The sequence below is a fragment of the Struthio camelus genome, chromosome 10 (genome assembly GCF_040807025.1).
Source record: "Struthio camelus isolate bStrCam1 chromosome 10, bStrCam1.hap1, whole genome shotgun sequence".
In the NCBI taxonomy this organism is placed as follows: Eukaryota; Metazoa; Chordata; class Aves; order Struthioniformes; family Struthionidae; genus Struthio; species Struthio camelus.
Genome location: NC_090951.1, coordinates 22,922,888 through 22,944,338, shown reverse-complemented (window position 1 = coordinate 22,944,338; position 21,451 = coordinate 22,922,888). Strand labels below are relative to the sequence as shown.

Sequence of the window (21,451 nt, the reverse complement as noted above, 5' to 3'; positions counted from 1 at the left end):
CTCACTGTCCTCAACAAGGGAGAGAGGAATTGCTGATGACGGGGCTAGAGACGGCACATCGCTGCTAACAGCTGTCGATTCCTTTGCTGAGGTTGTCTCCTGTCCACACTGATGCTGTGCTGAGTGCAAGGGTGATGTGTTGATTGAAGCCTGCAGTGGTTCTGAGACCAGCTTTTATCCATCTGCGCAATAATGGGAACTAAACACTGTGCACTCCTCCTTAACCAAACCAGTGCTTCCCCTGCTTGTTTTTGTCCTCATAGGGGCTGTGTCATCGGACCGACTTTTCACTTCAATGTACCTTCCCTTCATTTTGGTGATGTCTCTTTTGGTGAGTATGCACTGAGCTTGGTCCACTGGCTGTGGATTGCCAAAATGGAGCATTTCAGCATAAGAACATCCATCACTGGTGTTCCTCCGTAGCAGGCTTCAGAGTGTTAAAAGTAGGACTGCTGGTTGCTTAGATGATATTTTTGCCATAAATGCCGCACACGCAGTCATTGAACAGAGCTCCTGACCTGAAACACGGAGACACTGGGTTTTGTGCAAGAGCAGACCTCCAGCACAGCAGTGTCCAAAAGGTTTAAAGGTTTTAGGTGATGGAGAAGGTTTATGACTAAACAGCTTGTATTGGTGATTCCCACCAGTTTGCACTGTGCCACAGAGAGTTCTGGAAATAAAATCATGGTGGAGCTAGTGCTGAGAGCACTTTGTCCTTCACTATTGTTTTGAGAAGGTGAAGACCATCATGACAGAAGGAATTGAAGGTCAGTGTTTCATAGCGTCCCTCATAGTCTATTTAACCCAAGGCTCCTAATCCTTGGCAGCAGAATGACTGTGAATGTCCTTGTCCCAGAAGGGCCTAGGGAATGGGGCAACAAGATAAAGGAATTTCAACTGTACTAGCCTAGAGCTCTTCTGGGTAGATGTTTGTGTTGCAAGGTAAGCACGCAGTTTACCCAGCTGTCCTTTAATATGAGAAGTTAATTTGTGCTGTGAAGGCACCTCATTGTCACATACCAGGTAATGTACCCAAGCAATAGTTCTGCAGCAGGCACTGTTATCCTTAGAGACTCCTAGAGGATCCTTCTCCTTCCCCGCTAAAAGCCGAGCTCTGCTGACATAGCCTGTGTCTGAGCATTCAGAGCATCTCCATTGAAATACAAATTCTTTTGTGAGACTGAGATGGAGAATCAGGCTTTTTACTGAGATGATCTAAAGTTTAAATGTGAAATCAATTGTGGATTGATTGAAGGGCCATTATCATTCTGCACCCAGGAGATGCCTCTGTGTTTTCATGCTGTTCATGGACTTTTAAAGAAAACTCATTGCCTTTCCTGAGCAGTTTCCTTCTCTCCCTACATCACCACTGTTTCACTTTTATTTCCTTTTGAATAAATAAAACAACAAGAAACACACCAGACAGCTCCCACTAAAAACAAGAAATATGGTTGTGTAATACAAGCTTCATCCTATTTAATCTGATTTCTTTAATAAGGCTCTTTGAGCCAGAAGAGGCAGACTTTTGCCTTTTTTTTTTTCTTTTTAACTGTGCTGCTAACTGTTGTCTGTGTCTGGCAACTTTGGCCTCATTTGGTGTTCTGTGAAGTCTTTCCCTGTCCTTTTTGTGTACCTCCTGCCTCCCTGCTAGATTGCTAGAGTAATTGCTGGAGGTGGGCACCCGTCGCTGTTAACGGTGATGGGTGAATTGCATTCTGTGTCTCAGGTTGATTTTTCTTCCTCATCTGTATTCAAATAACGTTTTGTAACCAGGCTGTGAGGGACCGGCCCTTCTCTCAGGGCTGGCCAGCCAAGCAAGAGCGTGTTGGGAGTCAAAGCTATGGGCCTATCTCAGCAGAAAGATGGAACATCCCTGCCATCTGTGGTTGTATCACTGACGCATACTGGAAAGCTTAAGCCTTTGGTAGTAATCAAAGCCAGATTGCAGTGTGGATGTGATGTGCTCACTTGTTAGACAAGGTGAGACACATTTCCTGCTAACTTCTAAGCTAACATCAGACTCGCCTCCTGTGAGTGGGCTACAAGTTGTCATGCTCTAAGTCTGGTTGCCCCGAAATAGAAGATGCCTTACAGATTCAGCCTTGCCTCCAGCCCTTCCTCCAGAAGGGCCCATGTGTCCCATGAGATCTGTATTATGTTTTTCCAGCCCCACACGTCTATGCCTGTGGCACATCTAAGATGTCGCTTGGTGCCTATGTGGCAGCAACTGACCCAGCTGTACAGTTAGCTCTGTGTCATAGAGGAATAGCAGCAGTTTTCTGACCAGCACAAGGCAGAAAATGGTTTTTCAAGTCACTGTCACTGTTAGGTTCTGAAAACCAATGAATGGGGTGGTATTATTTGCTGCCCCAGCTCAGACTGCAAGCCATTTGACAGCAGTTGGGCAGACGTTTGTGTCTGGGGACACGCTCATCTCCAGGAGCTGAAAGTAGACCTTTGAAAGGTAGAGAAGAACAAGGGTGATCAGAGGGAGGAGAAGACCAGAAAACATCTGCTGTCGGTCACCTTCCGAGTTAGGAAATCGGGTAGGGGGCCGTTGGTCTGACCCACTAGGGCTGTTCTCATATTCTGAGTCATTCTTTGCCCAGGCACCAAGATCTTTACCCCTACCAGCAGGTACTGTTTCTGCTTTTTATAGGCCAATTTTAATCCCTATAGCTAATCCAACTGTGGTGGATTAGTGATAGGGGAAAAAAAGGTTTGATCAGGCTGAGCTAGCATTTTTAATTACTATGCTTTAATATTATAAACCTCAATTTGCAGTCAAGAGGAAACACTGTTAGGAGTGTTCCGCTTGCAGTGATTAACTAGAGGAACCTTGCTTATGTCCTTCAGACCGGGATGCTGGCAGAGCACAGAGAAGCATATGCAATGAGTATATTGTATATGCAAGAACATTAATAGGCAGCAGCGTGGCAGCACAGGCAGAACCACTCAGTAGAAACATCGTCTTCAGGTTCAGATGGCCTTGGTTACGGTTTTCAGTGGGCAACAGGAAGACGGTTTGACATCGTTGATCATACTGAACGCAAATGATCTACTTATACTTGTAATTAAGTTGAGTGGAATTTGATCACAATTTTGTGACAGGGTCAGGAGAAGCTGGCTTACAGGGTGTTTTGCATGTTGCTGTAGTTCCCAATTTCATCTTTCCTTTCTTTCACCACAGATTCTACCCAATATCAATACACTGTTTTTATATATTCAAAACTTTGTCTCTGCTCTTTGAGTTAAGGTAGTATTCAGCTTGAGCAAGGATGGCAGAACTTGGATTTTATTGGCTAAATTTTCAGAATAAACCTATTATGGTCTTTCTGGATGTACACTAATACATGAGTAATACTTGGTGCTGGTTGAGGGGAGGGCAGGGGAACAGCTCCTCACAGTTAAAGAAATAAAAACCTCTGGTGCTCAGTAAGACATCACTAAGAGTGAAAGTTCTCAGCGAAGCACTCTGGGATCAATGGAAAAGGAAACCAAGCGAGGGTTAATTACTCGCTTAGCTTCTCAATTAGTTGTAATTCAGATTGAAAAGAGCTAAAATTCCAAGCACAGTTTTTATCATAATGGAATATTCACACTAGTAATCGAGGGATAATTTATGCAGAAATTGACATTTGTGTCATTTTCATAGGCTTTCCATGCACCTTATCCTGTTGCCTCAATAACACATCCTTGGTACCCATGACTTTCACCCTTCGCATCCCTGGGGATGGCCCTGGAGAACCCAGTGTTAGCAGTTTTGCTCAGATCTCAGATGACACCAGGCCATCCTGGAGAAGAGGAGTTCGAGGTCATGTCAAGCCAACAGAATTTACCATAACACCCTGCAGGGGAACCGTCCGCTCCCAGGGACTCCTGGACATCCAGGTATGGGCAAACTCTAGCTATGCGTATCTCAGCAGGTGGAGCTGAAGTTTCATTGATTTATTGGAGGGTTTTAGCACTGCTGGATTTAAGCCTAATGCGAGTAGGATGTATACAATAATGTGAGGCTTTTGTTACCTGGGTCACTGGGACATTTTTGAAGGAGTACGGTTTTGTTTCCAAAATCATAAGCTGAAGATCATGTGTAGTATGGACAAATACAGAAGCCATTAATGTATTTTGAGAGCTTCACAGAGCAGTTTCTTTGGTTTAAAGTGGGCAGAGGAAGAAAGAGGACAGAAGGTGGCCACTGAAAACAGAAATATCATTGTTTAAAGTAAGAGTCATCTTTTCTTCCCAGGCTTGTTTGCGCTCTCCTGTTGAGCAGAGGAAGTCACATTCACCGCAGTGATCTCTAATGGGGACAACAAAAGCTGTGGCGGCCGTGAACTGCCTAGCATCTGCTGGGCCACGTTTTGTCTCGGCTTCCCATTGTGAAGCTGAAATCATTCAGTTAAAGTCAATGGATTTCCTCTGGATCTGTGCTGTTGTAGTTAAAAGCAAAAGTTGGTCCCTTAGTTTTAAAACAGTGCTGAATACAAAGAGAAAAGCTATTTGTGCTTTAATTTGATTTACATATGCCCTGGTAACTGCTAGGTGTATTTAACAATTCAGAGATTATCAGAGGCTTTTGTTACTCACGGAGACCCCGTACTATACATGGACCAGCAGAAGAGTTAGGGCAAAATCCTCCCTTTCTTTATCATGGGATGTGGACCAGAGGGTCAGGGCTTGAGCTGCCTTGCCGCAGGCAGGGCAACTCGGGGTGGGGGGGGGGGGGAGGTCAGGGTTGTGTTGTGTAGCGCACTCTTGTTTTGCTCTATGCTGTAACATCTCAGGCTGCAGAATTTGCCAGGGAGGCCCTTGGGCTGGTTGCCTGGCCCAGCAGAGCATGACGTTGGGGACACGCAAACCCTGGGCGGGAGGATTTAGTTATTACAACTGATAGAACATGCGGCTGGAATTGGCGTTCCTGGCAGTCGAGTGGCTCCCTGCAGATATTCCCTCTGTGAAAGCCCTTGTGTAACACAGAGCCAGGTTTGGTCTGCTGCATTTCAGATCTGTCATTCGTCAATCTTTTTTAAAAGAAAAAGAAAAAAATAAAAGAAAAAGGAGAGAGATGATTATAGATGTTTTTGCTTGGGACTAACTTTTCCCACTGAGAGCTCTGCGTGATCTCTGATCTTCAGGAAACTTTAAGGTATTATTCAGCTGTGACCTCATCCCCAAACAGATGGAAGCCGCACACTTGCTTTCGTACTGAGCAGCAAGTAAAAGCTATCAAATAAGTTTGGCGGCAGGAAGCGTTGCCCTTGCTGTGTGGGAAGCACAGACGAGATGGTGTATTGGGCAAACTGGCAAGAAGACTTCCCCAACTTGTGTCATGCCAAAATGACTGCGGGCACAGAGACTAGTGGGTAGCGCTTTCTGAGATGGAGTCTGCACCTCGTGCAGTGGAAACCCACAGTGGCAGCGTGGCTCTTCCTGTCTCAGGAGACTGGGAGCATCTGTGCCCCGAATAGCAAGGCTAATGGCGAGAGCCATGTCCTTGATAAACTTCCAAAGCCCGTCTGTGTTTAATTTCCCATTCTGCAATTATTCTAAGCTGTCTTTCTTCGCTTATTGTCATCCATGTGGGTTGGTAAAACTGAATCACTTCATTAAAGAGAATTCTCTAGGGAGCATCTACATCGCTTTCTGGTCCCTTACCCCTTTGCTCCCAAAATGCTTCCTTAATTGTCTGCAATGAAGTGCTTTGTAGACCAGTAAGGTCCCCAAATCCTTGGGGGAGTTCTGCATAGTATGGGCCTGTGACACTTCCCTGAGCAAAGTCCTTGTCCACCCAGTGATCCCCAAGTGCTACAGCACTCCACATCTGTGGAGGATGGCTTTGGGGAGTGACAAAGCATCTGATGCTCTTCTCTTCTGCCAGGTAACCTTGTGCTCCAATACCGTGAAAAAATACGAGCTGGCACTGGTGGTGGATGTGGACGGTGTTGGCAAGGAGGTGTTGGCGCTACTCCTCACAGCGAGGTATTGGCACTTCCCTTGCAGCTCCTCTTCCTTTGTTGTGTCTCTGCCACCAGTGCGCTGCCTTGCACAGAGACTGCTGGGTTCAGCTCCAAACGAGAATAGCTACTTAATGAGATTGTTCTACCTAGCTGGATGCTAGCATTAAATCGAATGCAGGAACAGCAGCATTTTGAAAGCGGCACATGTCGAAAAGCCCCTGTGCTCAACGTACAGGAATGGCCCTGAGTTTTTCTGAAGGGAACCATAATTATATTCATTATTGGCCCGCTTTTCCATGCTTGAGGTATAACAGATTTCCTGTACTGTTAGCCAAAGAGCCACCTCCCCTTGCCAGCGTTGAACTTGTACTGGGTTGTGACCAGAATGCAACATTCATCCTCATTTGGGATACAGCTGGCAGCCTGCTGAGAGATGGGGCTGGGTTCGGTTAATGAAGGCACATGCAAATGGGGGAGAGGCCTGTCGCAGAAGTGGTGAAGGAAAAATAAAAGCAAGGTCTTATTGAAGGGAAATTTTTCCCCTGTTATGAGAGAGGAACTCAGGTTTCTCTGCTTTCCTCCAGTTCTTTTGACCATTGATGTTCTCAGACTTAAGCCAAAAGTTGTTCTTGCTGCAGCCAGCTAAAAGAGAGAATCAATCCTGTTGTGCTGCAGGAGGTGTCAGTTTAATTACAAGAGGGATGCAGTTAACCCTATGTATTTAATTATTTGTGAGGGCTTAATAGCCAGAGGGATGTTATTTTCATAAGTTTTCAGTGTCTTGCGATGTGCTGCCTGCTCGTGCCAGCACTCCGGCTGGTTTTGGGTTTTCTGTGAGGTTATATGTCCGGAAAAATCACCTCTGTGCTTTGGTGATCTCTCACGGTTGCAGAGGGGTTCAGCGATGCTGCTGCCTCTCCAAGGCAGAGTCGTCTGGTCAATGCCTGGGCTGCAGCTTTGACAAATGAAATAAATAAGGGCAAAAGGAACAGACAGCGAACCCATGGGGGTGAGGGAGCAGGGTAGCTATAGAAACTAGGAATGGGCAATCGCTCACTGTGTAAAGCAGGTGCTGGGTTATGCCCTCCATTGCTATGACAAATGACTGAATCTTCAGGCAAGGGCATCTGCTCTATGGAAGAAGAAGAGTCGCTTTTATTGAGACACAGGAGTGTCATGTCCCTTGAACCTCGCCTGGTGTGGTGAGGGCCATTTCCCTGGGAGAAAGCTTGCACCCTGCTGAGATGCACCTCAGGGGCTCAGCATGGAGGAAGCTGGTGTTACAGGCGTCCTCCCAAGCATGCTGGGGACGAGGGGTCTGTAAGACGGCTCTGAGCACCAGTAGGCTGTCCAGGATGGGGCACAGTGCCTCACTTTAGCACTCAGCCATGCCGACAAGCCTTTGCCATGCTGAGCCATGCTGGTCACTCCCTTAAGAGAGGCTGCTGATTTAAAAAGTGAATAAAAAGAAGTTAAAGATGATTTATTGCGGTAGGGGTATTAAATGTCTATTTGACAGTGACAAATGTGTTCTGCTTCATTTCAGCCTATTCAGGGAGTAAACAAACTCTACATTCTCTTGGTATCTTTAATGCTCTTTTGGTCGTCTTTTTGTCTAGATGTATAGTTCCTCCGCTGCGGGTGCTCAACCCCGTTGTGAAGTTTGGACGGTGCTTTCTAAAATTCCCTTGTCGGCAAACACTGACTCTTGTGAATGACAGTGATCTTCCAGGCTGCTATGGAGTTCTTCCGCAGGTTTGGCATTGCATCCGCCACCTCTTCTCACCCGTTACTGTAGGGTTTGCTGGGAATAGGAACCTTCCGGAATATAATGGACACCAAAGTGTTGCCCAAATCCTTATTGCTAAAAAAACCAAAACAAAACAAAAAAACTATCTACATTAGACTTGAAGAAGTTTATATTCTAGTCCTTGCTTTTGTGCAAGGGAATTCACAAAAAGCTGCCACAGAGTCTCCCAGCGCAGGAGTGGGCAGTTATGGGTACAGTGCGCTTTTTGGCAAAGCTTGACTCTTTGACAGAGGGAATTACCAGGCGAAAGAGGCAAAAGTTCCTAGAGGCCTCTGGGAAGGGTTGGCTCCTGGGGATGCTGAGGTGTAAAAGGGGGACAGTGTGCAGCCTTTTGACAGCTGCTCTGTGTCATTCATGGGGTGATAAGAAGTCTCAGAGAGAGTTTCAGTAGCCATATGAGTTACATGGGGGGACATCTCTTGTTTGACTTTGTTAAGCACTGCAGAGAGAAATTAAGCTCCTCTTATCACAAGGGAGAATACCTCCTGTTCCCAGGGGTGTTAAATGGCATGCAGGCTGCAGCTCCTGGGAGCCAGAGCACCCAAGGGTGCTGAAGGTGATTGCGGCTTTTCCCGCCACAGCCACCAAGAACAGAGGATGGAGCAGTCTGAGCACCCTCAGCTGTGGGATAGAAGCTGTGTTTCCCCACAGCTGCTTTTGGACTCCCTCAGAACGTCAAATGCATGGAAGTTTTGCATCTAACTTTGCATCTTTCTGCTTTCCCTTAGGAATTATTTTAAAATGTGTGTTGAATTGTTGTTGGTGTAAATGTCAAGGAGTTTAGAGTTTTCCCCAAAGGTCATTCTGAAGCTGCATTTGGTCTGTCCCTTACAGGAGCACAAGGATGCTGCTGCTGTGTGGTACTTCAGTCCCCTGCCTTGTGGGATTATCCAGCCTCGCAGCTCAGTGGCGGTCCCATTTATGCTGGAAGCCCAAGTGACGGGAGAGCAGGACACAGTCGCTCACATCGCGGTTTTTGGGAGTGAAGGATCCCCTTTGGTGAGTCCCAGAGGAAACATGCCTGTTGTCTGTGTGACTGGTTTTGGCAGGGCGTAGTGTGAACTGGGAGGGTTGCTAATGCCAAGGATTCTTTCTGTGGAAACAAGAGCTGGAATGATAATGGCTTGTGCGGCAGGACTGCAAATATTCCTGCCTGCTGCTTCACTAGTGAGAGAAACTGGATGTTTCTTGGCCACGTGCGCTGCTGAATCAGTAATACGGTCTGGAAAGAATCAGGTAAGGGGGAGAGAACATGGGTAGGGGCCAGATGCTGCTATATGCTGAGGACTGTTTGTTTCTACTTGAAGCAGAGGAAGTAGCAGGAACTCTGCATTTCACCAGTCTGGGTCTTCCAAGATGAATTTACAACATTTATTTCTTTTATTCAGGAAAGGTCAACTGGACCTTTCTATACATCTTTTTCTATAGTTCTGGTTCAAAGGACCATTCAAGGAAATGGTGAAGCCACAATGGCAGAGTTTCCCAAGCAGCTAAAAAAAGTCAACGGGATAAAGCACCAAACTCCGCCTCTGAAATTTTTGAAAAATCCCACTCAACAGTTTAACTGTAAAACTCATTGTATCAGAACCAGCCATAACCAGGATGATTCCAGAAAGACTGTCAGATATGATGACTGGTGTGAATGAAGGAGTCCAACATTCATGGCATAAGCAACAGCTAATGCCTAGGGAAGAAGAAAGATAATTTCCTCTTTGACATGTGGTGATCAAAATGTGTGACAGTGCATGTTCTCGTGGATATGTGATAAAGGATAATAGGCCCAGTCCAAAATGCAAAACAGTCCCTGAATCTCTCACTCTGCTGTGATATTAGATGAGTAGCCACTGCTGCTTCATTAAAATTTCAGTTCAGGAGCGATGCAGGAACATGCCTGAATCCCGCTAAAGCAAGCAATATTTAAGAAACATTTGCCAAAGTGATGTTCTGAGCAAGACCAGATTTAAGCTTTTCTGAAAGTCAGGCCCATCACGTCTGAGAAGTTTCTGTGATATTTCTCTGCCGAAAGCCAAAACCAAAAACGTGCGAGTCTCCACACAGCCTGCATTCAGAGCACAGAGAGTCTTTTTTTTCTACCAAACTTGAGTTGGATAGGGCAAAGCGTTCTGGAACTAAAGCCTCCTAAAAGATGTTGCTTACGTTCAGGCAAACACAACAACACCAGTAACAACAAAACATAGGCAGAAGAGTGATATTGTGTGTTGGCTTCATCTAGCTGAGTTCTAGAGCAAGTTTAGTTAATTAAACTTTAATCTAAAATGATATTAACTTTTGAAGTAGCTACGTTAAAATGTCTTGTCGTCTCTCTGAGCATGAAATAGGATGTCAGAGGATTGCTGGGAACCTTAAGCTTTCCGTAACAGAGGGAAGGTTGGCATTTTGAAAGCAGTCCAAGGGGTTTAAGCATTCATTAAAATGAATGGAAAAGATGCTGCTAAATCCCCTGGACAGCACTGAACATCTCAACCTGGGCCTTTGTGGATCTGAATGTAAACCACTGAACAGGAAGACCAGGCAATGCAGGAGGGAGAATTTTGCAGTTAAGCCTGAAGTTTGACAAAGGAGTTGCTCATAAATGTAAGGCGTACTTCCCTTAAAAGGAGGGTTTCTCCCCTCTAGAATAACCCAGTTGTTTAAATGTTGGTTTGTTTGTTTTTTAAATACAGTGCTCTTGTAAAGCTTTTACCCTTGGGTTAACAAATTGTAGTTTCAGCCTTCGCCTTATCTTAACAATCTTTTTTTTTTTTTTTTTTGGAGATTGGGCTAAAGATTGACATGTTAGAGGGAGAACATTTCAACTGGACAATCCTAACAGTCTCTAAAGAAATGAATAGCAGAAGACTGAACTCATCTGTGTGCCCATTAAGTCAATCCTTAATGTGCAGCGTTTACGCTCAGTTGCTGCTAGCACCCAGTGAGCGCTCAGAAACCTTGCTGGGCATATAGACAGCATATACGTGAATTTCTTGCTGCCAGGCTAGGTGCTAAGTTTGCATTTTCGATAGGACTGCTCTGCAATTTGGGTATGGCTTCAGTAGTTCCTTGGTAGTTCCCTCATCCAGAGCTTTCTGGGCTAGAAGGACAGCTAACTGTCTTGTTATACATCCTGTACCGCAGGTAAATTCTTGCCATATCGGTCAAGTGGTATAAATCTGTTGACCTCAGTGGAGTCACTGCAATATATCCCAATAAAACAAAAATATGAGCTTGCTCCTGTTGACTTAGGTTGTGCCTTCTGCTGTTGAGATCAAGTCTTTATAGACTTTTAGGGTGAAATCTTTTACAGATCTTTCATCCTAGTTGTGTCTGTGTCGTGGGTCTGTTGCTTGGTATTTTGTTTGCAAGTGACTGCATGCCAGCTTCAATTTGCTATTTATAATCTCCTGCATTAAGGAGCTGGTAAAACATGGCACAAGGTTTACCTCTGGTAAATCAGCCTAATGCATGCCACAGGCAGTGGATTTGGCAGCTGGCTGCTATCAAAATAGGTGGTCGCTCGAATCACAGCTGGCTGCCAAGGGACAGATGCTCTTCATTCCCAAATGATCAAATATGAAGTGACGTAGCTTTCAACAAAGCCAGCAAGGCTGTTCTTGTGTGTGTTGCAACATTACTGATGTCAAAGTTGATGTTTCCTTTTACTCCCTTTCTCTGTGTAACACATTGCCTGCAAATGTTAAGTGGGATTTTTCTTTCTCCTTTCAAGAAGACTGTGGATGAAGGCTTTTAAGTTTTTGGGTTTTTTTAGTGAGGCTTTTCCTTGCTGAGGCTGTGCCATGTTATAATACGCACTGTAGTTGAACCCATATGGGCTTGCAGGTAGCCTGGACATCCTGCAGAGTGCTGCTGGGTGGGATGGCAGCTCGGCAGTACTGGCTCATTAGTCTGCTCATCTCGGAAGGGTTCTGCCCTGCCTTTGCTCCTCTGGTTTTGCTACTGCTCAGAGGTAAAGCCGGCTGGTGAGGCACCACTCTTTCTTCCAGCTCCCCTTCTCCCCAGCTCTTCCTTCCCAGGAAGAGGTTGTGGGCAAGGTCACTGAGACACCAGCTCTCTGTACCTTCTTCCTCCTTGAGGGCTAAAAGGTCCATCATCATGGATGGCTTCAGCTTGTTATTCTAGAGGTACCGCCCTTGGTACATGATTTGTTAGGCTCTTTTATTTGCACACAGTAATGTCCTGCAGAGACACCAGTATTTATGGATGATGCTCCTTGTGGCTGAGTGGGACTAGTAGTTTTGACAGCTGTCAATGCTGTTTCCTTGAGTCAGACATCATTAAAGAGTTCCCATCACAGAGGCTGGGGTTTCTTGTGGTTAAATCGTACTCTGTGCCCTCCAGTGAAGCATACAGTAGTTTATTGGTGTCAGAGGTTTTATGCATTCAAGTCCTGTTTGTATGTTGGATGTTTGGGTCTAATGAAATCCACCAAGACTGGGTAAGTTCTCATTGTTTTTAATGATGTGAGAAGATGATTTAGCAAAGGGATCCACATTCCTCCTATGGCTGAATCTGCTCCAGCGCTGCAAGAATGAAATCTTAGGGCCTCAGATTGTCAAAAGAGAAAAATAAAGTTTGACGGATGTAGTTAATTATTAATGCCTCTTATTCATCTAGCACTACAAATACACATAAAGTACTCTTCAGAGTCAACTGACTTGCATGATCTCTACTCTGAGGAGCCTGCTTTGCTTCTGACTTGTGCTTGTTTTCACAGGTGTAGCTTTGACTTTTGTGGAGTTCCTCTCCAAGTGTGGCTGTGCAACAGCAGAAGCCAGAGGGGATAGTTTGGGGCAAGACTGAGCAGTAAAAGGTGTGGGAGTGGGCACAGGGTAGAGGAAGAAGTGAAAGTGTGGAGGAAGTGTGAATGCAAGTGTGAAGAAAGTGAGAAGCGTGGGAAGCTGGATTTGTTTATTCCTTGATGATGCTGTTCTGAGCTTATGTCTTTCAGCTGAGATCACTCTAGATCCTGGGCTTTCTCCAGGTCTTCTGTATCAGTATTAAACACCAAAAGCTTCAAACAGCTGTAGCTCAGTCTAAAAGTACCCTGAGAATGATCTAATTTTTTTTAACCTTCTTTGCTTTTTTGGTCCTTTCCACCTGCTTTCTCGAGCAGAAGATTCATTTAGTGAGCACTGGAGAAGGCCCAGTTGTCTATGTGCATCCAAATAAGATCGATTTTGGCAGTATCCAAGTGCTACGAGATGTTTCCCGGACACTCCACCTCTCCAATCAAACTGTCATCCCTGCATCATTCTGGGCACAGATGGTAAGTATATGTGGGGCTATTTTCAAACAAAATGTGACTAGTCTGTAGCAGCCTGTGACCTGATTTTATATACAGTATTTCCGTATGATTATCTCAGAGAGAAAGCAAAATGCTCCCTTATAATGCAGCACGGTGAGTTCTGGTTCTGTGTGCAGTTTTAGTTGGGTACCCTCTGATAAAGAAGAGAATTTGCATAGATGTGTGAGCAGATGTGACTCTGGATCATCTTTATCTACTTTTCCTTTATTTTGGGTAAGTTATTTAGCTCTGTTAGTTAAGTTTTTGGAGCTCTATGAGAGCAAAAGAACCCTGTGGCCCTTGGTTCCTGAAAGGATGTGGGTTTCTGCAGTTTCCGTATTCTGTCTACATCTGGTTTGCCCTTCACTCCTCAAACTCTTGTTAACGTGTAAGCTAGAGAATGGGATCTGTCCTTAAACTGCTTGAGATGAGGTGAACTTCACACCTACTGGGGGGGGTCACACTGGTTTTTACACTCAAAAAAAAAAAAAAAAAAAAAGCTTTTATTTCTAAGAAATGCCAGCTGGGACTGATTGAGAGTGAGGTATGGGTCTGTGGACTCTGTAGCATTGCAGAGCATCTCTGGAGATTAGCTGCGGAAAAAGGCAATTTAATTTAGAGGCTGCATCGGCTGATGGACTGCCTTGTAGCAGAAGAGTCGGCCTGCTCGCAGGGCATGGAGAGTGAGGTGGATGTGGCTGGGAAGGGGTTACATGCTGCAGCTGGGGTGCGTACCACGCTGCCCCTTGCCCTCTGTTTACTCAGCATCTGGGGGCAGGTGGCTGTGTGAATTGATGCCATTTTTGCTGTCTCCCTGCGTCAGGCGCTGTTTTTCCTTGTTGCTTTTTCAATGAGAGATGTCTTTTGTGAACCTGGAGCATTTGAGGCCTTGCTTTTCGAGCCTTTTCTGCTGTCCTAACCACGGAAAGCAGGGGGTTGTGATAAGAGCCCAAGCCCCATCCTTAGCCCTGTTCTTCAACGAAATTTATCCCAGTTGCCTGCTGGGCAGAGCTGGAGGGGAGATTTGAGGGGGCTGGAAACAGGGGGCCCAGAAGAGGGTTGAGCTTGTCTGTGTTAGGCAGGCTGAACCTCTGAGGCTGGTTAACCTAGAGCCAGTACTACAGACACAGGCTTGGCCGCTGCCATGGATAAAGCATCGGGCAGTGTGAGAGCACAGGCTCAGGCTTTTGAGCTGAGGAGGAGAGGAGCTGAATTTCCCTGTCTCTTTTGCTCGTTTTCCAGCTGTCTTCCTCCATTTTCTGTGCGCAGGTGGATAAATGTAACCTCTGAGTGAAGGATTCCCAGGGTAGTTTGCTCTAACTCCAGCACAAAAATCTGCTTTCCATCTCTGCAGAGAGAAAGCCCCCCAGGGTGGGTGCCGTGGGGTTTTAAGTGTTGGTTTTTGTGTGCTGTTTTGATACAGTTTGTACCCATGACTGGCGCACAGAGCCACGTTTAGGTCCTGCTGTCCCAATGTAATGCCTTCCTTCCTGTCCCGGGGCAGCTTGCAGTTTACCCCAGTGGGGCTTGCAGAGCTCTTGTATCTGCCTCTCCATTCCCTCCGCCCCCTAATTTATGGAATTGGGTGATAAATCCTACCCTGGTTCATTGCAATTTCTGCAAGTGTTGTGGCACATCAATAAATAGAACAATACAACAAAGTGGTTCAGGGACAATCCCTTTTCTTGTGCTAAAGATGAGCTCCACTGATACGTAGTCCCCCTGCTTGGGCTCTATGACCCCCCCCCCCCCCAAGAATCATTTAACCCCATGGTCAGCATCTCAGCTTCTCAGGACGGCTCAGCACAGGGGCTTGGGTCATGGAGATGCCCAACAAAGCAGGTGCTGGGAACCTGCTTGATCAGTCATTTACACAGGGACTCTTCAGGTAGGGACTCCTCAACACTGTGATATTCAGTCTGTCTGACGGGAGCGGCAATGCTGTATGTGAGATGTAATCAAGCTGCTCTTGCCCTCTGCAGCAGCCTACTTTGCTGTTTTGCTGCCTCAGTTGGAGCTCTGCCTTTTGCGAAAAGCAGGTGCTGCTGCCTTAGGCTGCCTGGCAGTTTATTGGCAGGGAGGAGAGAGGACTTGAATAACTTTGGAGCTAAAATTTCAAGGGCTTTTGGGTGCCAGGGTGAACCATACATGTCCATGGGGTGCAGAAGCAGCTCAAGCTTGTCCCTTAGCCTCGCTGGTGGGTGACTTTAGCGTCCTTCATTCACTCGTGCTTCTGCACAAAAGTTTTGCATTTCCTGAGATGCCAGAGCTGCTGCTTGGATTTTCCGCTTGGAGATTGCTGCTGAGCAATGAGCTGTGATTTCCTTGTCTCCCATTTGATGGCTAATCTTGAAACTTAGTGTATTTGTAGTTAGGCTTATAGATCACAGTCACACTTGAAAGAAAGAGGTATTGATTGAAATTTTCACAAGAGCATTGGGTCAGCAATGTTATAATGCACTGACTGGCAGCTCAACAAACTGAATGAGATTAGATTAAGGGGTGACAATAGGGCGAGTAAAAGGTAGGTGGTCTAGTTCAAAACTGAAAAGGAAAATGCTGCAATGTGGATGGCTATGTACCCCCTACGCTGGGTGAATTGTTGGGAGCAGCACTGAGCATCTCTGTGCCAGAATGATGCGCGGCTCTGCTGCAACTGCACATTAGTGTCCCAGAGGAGCCGGACAGCTCATGTGTCCCCACCAGGAAGAGAGGCAAGTCAGACTGAAATTAAAAAAAACAATACAAACAAAAAAACCCCTAACTTCAAAGCTGTACATTGAGATCAGGCAGCTCTGGCCGCCTATAGGGAATGGTTATTGTGGGCCTTTCTCCAAAGTGGTTGCTGGCTGCACAAAGCTAACAGTATGGAAGAACTGCTGTGGATCTGAGCACAAGAGGCAGTGTTGTCCTCTTGTTGAGGTCTGGAAGAGCTCGGGAGGAGCATGGAGAACTTTGACTGGAGGCTTAGCATGGGATGCTGCATCACTTGTCTTGGCTGGCAGGCAGATCCTCTCTGTGCTAAAATACTAGTTTGAAAATATGAGACTGTGAATGCCTGTGGTCTGTTGGTTTTTTTTTGCACACGTGTGTGTATGTACATACCTATAAGACACATGCTGCATTGGTACATTGGCACACAGGAAACTGGGTTCTGAGATGGGCTTCTCGGAAGTGATTGCACAGATTGTTTTCCCTTTCTGTCCTCTCTGCCTCCTGCTATTCTTCTTTAATTGTATTAATTCTTCTGAGCACAGACCTAGTTTCCACAAACTCCTGTAAAGTTGCTACTGTTCCCTTTTTAGACAGATCAGAGCAGCCTGATCTTGACTACAGAGATGCAGACCATCCCTCAGTAATGGCCTGGGGCTACTGTTTTTTCTCAGGGACAGGTCAGCCCTGGTCTGCCAGGGTACCCTCTCTAGAGGTATGCCAAGGACTGAGTGCGCAAGGCCTTGGGGAGGATGAGTAGAGAGTGGTCCCCATAGCATATTTTATTCCCCACAAGACAGCAGAAATATGCCCAAGTTTTACATTTCTGCTGTCTTCAGTTGCTCCATATCCAGTGGTCTGATGGATGGGAGGCATTTTCTCCCTTGGGTACCCCCTATATAAGCTGGCTTCCCAGCAGAGTGTGGCTGCCGAGGAGGGCAGGATCTGTGCGTGCCAATGGGTCACATCGTCTCTGTCTGTCTGGGGTGGAGCCCTGGCCAGACACCCCAAGTAGGCCAAGTTGCTTTGCCAGCAGATACTTAGAGATTCCTGAAAGATGAAGCTTCGCATTCACCCTGATGTTAGAGGATTGCCTGCATGCAGAGTGTAAAGAAGAGGATCTTGCACCTCCCCCACCCCTCCCAAATGAAGAGTCTTTGCTGCACCTGGGTTCATATGCCTCTTACCTCCTGCAAGCTTTGGAGGATATATTAGGAGCATGTCAGGTTACCACTAGTAGCAAAGGATCAAGCAGTCCTCAGCACTGAGGGCAGTCCTGAAATGATGATCTTGGTAGCATCTGGGATTTGCCCCTGCCATTTCCATACTTGCTGCTTTTCCTGGAGCACCCAGAGCAAAGAGGAAGAGGCAGTGGGCTGAGGTTAATTCTGTGATCCCTAGGAAGTGAACTTAAAGCTTTCTGCAAATGAGTTGGAGCTCCTGATTTATCCACAGAACAAAAGCCCTTTCCTGCTTCCCTTTGCCATGCGTGTTAGAGGCAGAGCTGCTGAGGCTGTTTACTGGACTTCAAACAGCTCGCTGCCAGGAGATCAGGGATCTTGCTACCGGCTGCTGAGAGATAATTTTGCAAACTGCGTGTACTTATGCAGTCGCCCCACGACTCCCTAGAAACGTTGACGCTGATGAATAAAACAAAGGAACCTGCGTAAAAAGGGTAGGGAATGGGAGGAAAAGAGTGGTGTGAGACGGAGAAGTGGTGCACTGCTTCTGCATGAGACTGCAGCTTACACTGACGGGGTGTGGGAAGCTGGACGAAACCAATAAACCGAGCTTCTTCCTGCAGGATGAACTCCAGCCAAAAAGCTGCTTAGCACCAGGCTGTCACTGCCCTCAGGTGCGACGCTGAGCTCCGCGACTCCCTCTGACCAGCTGGGAAGCAAGGCTCGAATGGCACCAGCGTTTAGCAAAACTTGGATTGATTGCACTGAACAGTTCGGGTTTTTCCTGAGTTAAATCCATGTTTGTTTCAGAAATACCATCAATTTGGGGGGACATGGCTAAGAGTAGAGGCTGTCAGCAGTACAGCAAACACGTGTTTAGACAAGGTTACAGGCAGGGGGGAAATCACCCAGACAAAGTAAGAACTTGCGTAATGCACATGTTGGAGATGTGGAAATGTTGGAGGTGTGGCTGGCCTGAGATGAGAAAGTCTGCTCAACATAGTGCAGCTGTAGCTGCTGAGTCCTGACGCTGTCTGCGCTGGGTCTCAACGTCCTGTCCGTACTGCTCCAGTGCCAAGTCTGCATGCTCCTGTGTCCCCGGCGGGGCTGCTCTGCAAGCTGGAGGAGTGACCGGAGCCCTGACTGTGGCGGGGAAGTGGTTATAACCCTGCAGTTTAGGATACTTGTACTTAGGATATTTGTACTGGGCTCCCCAGTACAAGAGAGACATGGCGCTACTGGAGAGAGTCCGGCGGAGGGCTACGAAGGTGATGAGGGGACTGGAGCATCTCTCCTCTGAAGAAAGGCTGAGAGAGCTGGGCCTGTTTAGCCTGGAGAAGAGAAGACTGAGAGGTGATCTCATCAATGTGTACAAGCATGTGAAGGGGGTTTGTCGAGAGGATGAGGCCAGTCTCTTCTCCGTGGTGCCCAGCGACAGGACAAGAGGCAACGGGCAGAAACTGAACCACAGGAAGTTCCACCTAAACCTGAGAAAAAACTTCTAGACTGTGAGGGTGACAGAGCACTGGAAGAGGTTGCCCAGAGAGGTAGTGGAGTCTCCTTCGCTGGAGATATTCAAAACTGGCCTGGATGCGATCCTGGGCAATATGCTGTAGAGGACCCTGCTTGAGCAAGGAGGTTGGACTAGATGATCTCCAGAGGTCCCTTCCAACCTAAACGATTCTGTGATATCAGAGACATTGACTGGCTTGTGTTCCTTGTTTTGACAGGACAGTTCCGCACCAGTGGTGTGGGGAGATGGATCACAGGATGGATCCTGTGATTCCCTCCCTCTGTAATGCTGCTGATAGCAACTGCCAGCTGATTTAGTTACCACACAGCAATTGAGCATCCAAAGGAAAGCTGGGGTGGCAAAGTGTGAAACATAAGGTAGTGATAGGAAGGGCTGAACTAGTGCAATTTGTAGGTAGTAACTTCATTTTCTCCTGCCCTTGCTTCACAAGGCCATAGGGACAGCAATGGGGCTTTTCTTTGGGTTTGAAGTGGAGCACAGGGCATCATACTGTAGTTCTCTATTTGCTTATCGCTCCCTGCTTGCCAGGATGTCTGCAGGTCTGTGCCCCATGGGACCAGTGTGTCAACCCATCTCTATCCATCAAATCCTGTACCTGTCTGATGATGATGATCTTGTCAGCTGCCAGACAGTCTGGACTGTTAAAAGAAAGGGGGAGGATTATCTCCCCCCCCCTCCCCGCCTTAGATAAAAATGCTGGAGGAATAGGTCAACATGAAGGAGCTGTTGCAGCTTTGCTGGGAGAATGATGTGAACCTGCTGAAAAAGGTGGCTGTTTTTCCTCCTTTCTGCTACTGTCATCATCTTTTCCTGCTTCCTTAAGTGTCTGATGATTTTACTGTATTGACAAGTGCAAAACAGTAGTATCGATTAGTGGAAGTGTTAGCTCTTGCTGCAGGAAGGCAGAGATGTGTTAGAAAAGAGTCTCTTTGATCATTTGCTACTTGTCTTTTGTCCCTCTGTCTTCTCAGGGATCTTTTAGTCAGTTATTAATCATGACATCTCTTGGCATCACGGAAGGTGCTTGTACATCACGCCTGTGCGATCAGAAAAGACCAGCCTAGCATGTAATTCGTTAATCAGCGGAAGCTTTCTTCTCCCTGTATAACCACCCTGCTGGGTCTATTTTGAGCCGCTGTAGGGTGGCAAATGTTGGCTTTGTAGCGCCTTATAATTGGGGAGGAGAGAGAAAACCTTTCTTGGGATTTCCTCTCCTAATGATGGTGCTTTGCCTCCTAATTTGGGGTCCTGTCTCCTTTGACCTGATCTTCAACCTTCCTCATCCGGGGCACTGCCCTGAAGCAGCTCATTGCCCTTAGGTTTCCAAATAGCCAGGGGGATGCCCCAGCTCGCTGCCCCAGGGCATATCCCAGGGGGTTTTCATACTCCCCACATGGCAGGAGGAGCCCTTCCAGCCATGTCTCTTGACCCAGCTGCTTGAGGACATTCCAGCGTTCAGACCTAGCTGTGCTTTGAAGCCATTTGATGAGCAGGTCAGGCTAGAAGCCACCTCTGAAGGAGATGTGTCCTTTGGAGAGAGAGTTGATGGCCAGGAGAGTGAACTGCCTGGAGATCCAACTGGAGTTGATATTGCAGAAGGAACCAAGTTTTGTTTGTTTAAAGAAAGGGGAAAAAAGGCCATAACCAGTTAGCTTTTAACTGAAGTTCACAGGAGCAAAATCACTAATTTTTTTCAGAGCAGCATATAAAGGCTTCTAGTCGAATTGAGAGCGAGTGAGGTGAGAACATGCAGTTCCTAGGCACATACTTGCTTCTCTCCTCATTACTGCAGCAGTTTCATTTACTAATTCCCCCCTTATTATCTCAAGGTTTTCCCATGATTCCCTTTAATAAAGAAATGACCATATGGATAGAGAGCAAAACACAGAGATAAACGTAGAAACAGCGCAGATAAATGGATGCTGCTTTAGTGATTCTGCTGTGTGTTCTGGTTGATTGAAGATTTTGTTAACATTTGGGCGAATTGTGCAGGCTGCAGGGAGGGAAGGCTTTGAAGAGTGTCCGTGTTGTTCTTAGCTCTCTCCAACTGTTCTCACTGAAGTTGGAGCAGATTTGAATTGGCAAGTGGGTTGTTTGCAAATGTACAGTAAATTACTTTTTTTTTTTCTTTCCCCCTCCCAGGCATCTGAATAATTAGCCAGCTCATTGGTGTTTGTTCTTAGTGCAACACAAGCAGACAGGGCTGTGTCCTTCAAACATTTGTAGTCAAAGATACCTGCAGTGCTGTTTGGAAATGAGTGTTAAATTTGGCTTTCCAGGGTATGGGCAGCCCTGGCCTGGGCCCTGAAGTATGTGGTCCTTTAGAAGGTGAGCAGAGATTTAGAGGATAAGATCATAGACTTAACTCTTTCCAGAGCTGTCACAGCAGACCCTCGTGATGCAGGGTGCTCTGAAACCTCACCTTAGACTTCGCCTTTTTGTTCAGCTTTTAAAGGTTGTGTTTTGCTAGTAAGGCAGTACCAATTTGCTGAATTATGCCTAGCTTGGGATCCAGGCTTGCAGAAGGGAATGGTTCTGGGTAGGACGCCGTGTCTGGCGACACGTAGCATCAGGCACGAACAGGGGTCAAAGCTGGGAACTTCCAGTCTCATGCAGGAAAAATTTCATGAAGTGCATAGGCACAGGTTATACCACAGAGGCTGCTCTCCCCGGTCACAGCAGTGGACAGCCCGACCTGGTAACCTGTCTCCTGGCAATTGGTTGTACCAAAACTTGCTGAGGAGGGTGGAAAGTTGTGTCCTTCCTAGGGTATGTGTAGCATGGGCTTGGGCCAAGGGCTTGTGGCTTTTTAAAAGGGGAGCAGAGATTTGGAGAAGGAGACATTGTGAAAAGTGCACAAAACCTGGCCACAGGGAGAAGTTCTTATGACATGAGATAGTAGGTGTCTCATTGGATAAATTTATGCCCTTTCAAAATTGTTGTCTTCCAGTA

At 46.6% G+C, this 21,451-nt stretch overlaps 1 protein-coding gene across 1 annotated transcript in view; it reads left to right on the top strand.

Annotated features, from left to right (window-relative positions):
• Nucleotides 1–21,451, top strand: part of HYDIN (HYDIN axonemal central pair apparatus protein) — a 181,490-nt gene that overhangs the window by 68,701 nt on the left and 91,338 nt on the right. Inside the window, exons 12-17 of the mRNA XM_068956343.1 lie at nucleotides 264–331; nucleotides 3,656–3,891; nucleotides 5,882–5,982; nucleotides 7,580–7,715; nucleotides 8,605–8,769; nucleotides 12,902–13,054. Of these exons, the coding sequence (XP_068812444.1) occupies nucleotides 264–331; nucleotides 3,656–3,891; nucleotides 5,882–5,982; nucleotides 7,580–7,715; nucleotides 8,605–8,769; nucleotides 12,902–13,054 (859 nt within the window). The remainder of the gene's footprint in view (nucleotides 1–263; nucleotides 332–3,655; nucleotides 3,892–5,881; nucleotides 5,983–7,579; nucleotides 7,716–8,604; nucleotides 8,770–12,901; nucleotides 13,055–21,451) is intronic.